The 3,051-nt window shown below is 37.8% G+C and overlaps 1 protein-coding gene across 1 annotated transcript; it reads right to left on the bottom strand.

The window, feature by feature from the left end:
• Positions 1-437: 437 nt before the first annotated feature.
• LOC131697449 (TBC1 domain family member 2A-like) lies at positions 438-1,281 on the bottom strand. The gene has a single exon (XM_058986312.1). It carries the CDS (start codon positions 1,073-1,075, stop codon positions 572-574), a length of 504 nt encoding a protein of 167 aa, XP_058842295.1. The 5' UTR covers positions 1,076-1,281; the 3' UTR covers positions 438-571.
• Between the last annotated feature and the right edge of the window lie 1,770 nt (positions 1,282-3,051).

Raw genomic sequence — 3,051 nt, 5'->3', positions numbered from 1 at the left:
TGCATTGCAGTTCCCTCCATTGCAGGTTTTAAAATTAGCCTGATTAGCCACAGTGTATAAGTAACAAGTTCCAATGTGTCATATTAAACTCAAAGTAAAACCAGGAATGGATCAAACTGCTATGCAATGGAAGTCTTATTTCATTCCCTGGAACACAGAGGTATGGTAAAGAACATTAATATACCATGGTAAACTACAGTAAATGCATTGTAGAACCATGGGAAAAATGCTAAATTCCTGCGTTAAATTTATAAGGGAACCCTTGGTATTGCACAAGGGCACTTTCTTAAAATGATACATCGTTTTTTAAAGTTATTTGAAAAAAAATGACAGTAAGTGGAAGTCCAAACTGATTAGTGTATCCTCAACCAAAGCGGTTGTATCTAACAAAATAACTTAATTAAGACATCAGTATAGGCACAAACAGTGTTTTTTTTTTTTTGTTAATGAAAATACATGTTTGCTGTAACTTGTGTTTGTTTCAACTCAGAACTGCACTTGTGTGTTCTACTCAACGAATGGAAGTGCAAGATGTATATGATTAAGTTTTATTGGCTGGCTTGTTACTGCTTCACGTACCTTCACAGATTAGGGGATTTCCTATTGCTTTAATTTTAAAAAGACATACCTTCAGCACAACAACCCGTCCTGGGATTTGAATTTGAAAGGTCCCTTCCTGAGCTTGAGCCGGATAGCCAAAGGTAGCGTTAGCCAGGTCAATGCTTCCCAAGGGATTGACATCCTGTGATGTTCTGTAGTAGTACAGCTGGCACTTCTTCTCTTCGAAAACAAACCAGCGGGCTTTCCAGGCCTTCAAGGGCCCCCCCAGTTTGTTCAGGTACCCACACAGTTTTGTGGAGGAGGGTTCCATCTTAGTTTTCATGACTGGCTTCTCTTGGGCATTGCTCTGGTCCATGTGTGTGGAATCACCCTCGTTCTCCTTGGTGCTTTCCACTTCCTCTCTTGCACTGGCAGTGAGGTCATGATGATTGTCTGGGCTTGTCAGATTGGGATCAGCTGCAGGCATGGGTTTTCCGACTTGACAGTCCTGCTCCATCTTAACAGTCCTCACCATGTGTCCTCACCAGATTTCAAAGAAAAGATGTTAACTGGTTTGTCTTTGGCTATTAAAAAGAGGTGTAGTATGGTATAATCAATTTTCATTCCCTTTATTAGCTTTTCCCTGCCCCTTGTCAGTTAGTTAAACTTTCACAAACACCAGCTTCAGCGAGGGACGAATTTGTAAATAAAATGTTACATCCTTACAGTCCCATGTGAGTAACAATTAGTACAAAAAAAAGAAGTTATCAGCTATGAAGGTCTGCAGAAGAGGTACTAGTTTCCCTATGCTCTCTGTGGTGATTGCAGTGTCCCTTATTCAGGATTATGTTCTATGAAAAATAAAATCTAAACTTCACACAACTTTAAATTATTGCAACTTTTTTAAAACACATATTTTAATACAGGATTATATTGTTAATGAGCACATTTGCTGTAAATGCTTTTTTTTAATACTGTATAACATACAGGCACTGTAGTAAATACTACTGGCAATTACACCTCCTTGAAAGTATGCTATAGTAAATTCTGAAAATTTCTACAACCACTTTGAAGTATGCATTATTCAAGGATGTTATAGTAGACTACAGTACTAAGTATGGCCACTATAGTTTACTGTTAGTTTATAGTTTAAAATTACCACTTTAAAGTATAGTGTTTACAGCAAAATACTGGAGTAAAATGCTGCAGTAGCACAGTTCATTTTATTAAATAAATAAACCAAATCTTGAATCAGCAATAGACAATTGGAGTGTTCTGATGTAGTTAAGACTGAAGGTGGCCTCCATAAGGAAAAAACACCAGAGCCCAATGACAAGGAACAAAGCATATTAATGTGTAGCAGGCTACTGTCGTGTTTTCAAAAAAAGGGTTTAAAGCTGCCTGACAATGTGAACTGTACGCATTGGATACTTCAGCATAAACGCCCTTGCCCTAATACTTTACTGGAGTAGGCTTTCATCCCAGCTATTATTAGACTCCTTCAGAAAATGAATTTGGGATCTAAAACTGAAATATTGTGAAAACAATTGGCATTTCCAAGACTTATTTGGTAAACTGACCGTGGTTAGACGTATCAGAGTGTTGGGAATAATGTTTTAGTTTCACTAATTACAAGACACAGTACAGTTCCACTTGTGCAATTACGATACATACTCCTAACAAGAACACACACCCTTCATGTACAGTAATACAAAACAGCTCACGTCTTAACCACGATCATTCTTCATTGCAAGTACACATTTACTATCAACTGCAGCTTCAATATATTCAACTTTCGTTTTTTTCTTCAGTAAACAACCTCTGAATCCCGTAACTTGAGAGAGCACTTATAAATGAATAACACTTCTCTTGGTTCTTACCTCATTCACTTACAGAAACGAATTCTTCATTGTCGTAATACTAGAAGCTTCGTGTTGTCGTAATACTAGAAACTTCGTATGAACTTTGTGCTCCTCAATGTTTCACAACGACAGTTTAAACTTGTTCCCCGTGCTATGGTGACAGTTTAGGTCAATGGACTTGTTTTATCTCCTATTTGACGATGGTTTTGTATATGCATTTCCTTTGGGAGGGTTATTTAAAGGTTCTTCCTTATTACAAACCTGTTTCTTCGTTCCTTGCTGATAGTGTTTTGGGAATTTTAGCAATGTCACGTCTTCCGTGCTTGCGTAATCCCAGACACCACTGACCTTTGTGGCAAACAATTACAACAGTGAGCAGTTACCTTGGGATTACACACCAGGTTCAGACGCATTGATTGGACTAATGTAACCGCAGGCGACCTGAGACTCACCGTTTCAACGGTGTCAGTAGTGCTCAAGGGAAAAGAATGCATAGAGAAAAATATTGTATACTGGCCATGGGCTTTGGTTTTGCCCAGAGCCGTAACTAAGCATTTAGCTACCGGGGCATGCAAATATATATATATATATATATATATATATATATATATATATATATATATATATAATTGCATGCACCTCCGGAATG

The sequence above is a fragment of the Acipenser ruthenus genome, chromosome 14 (genome assembly GCF_902713425.1).
Source record: "Acipenser ruthenus chromosome 14, fAciRut3.2 maternal haplotype, whole genome shotgun sequence".
Classification (NCBI taxonomy): domain Eukaryota; kingdom Metazoa; phylum Chordata; class Actinopteri; order Acipenseriformes; family Acipenseridae; genus Acipenser; species Acipenser ruthenus.
This window is presented reverse-complemented; position numbering and strand designations above follow the sequence as displayed.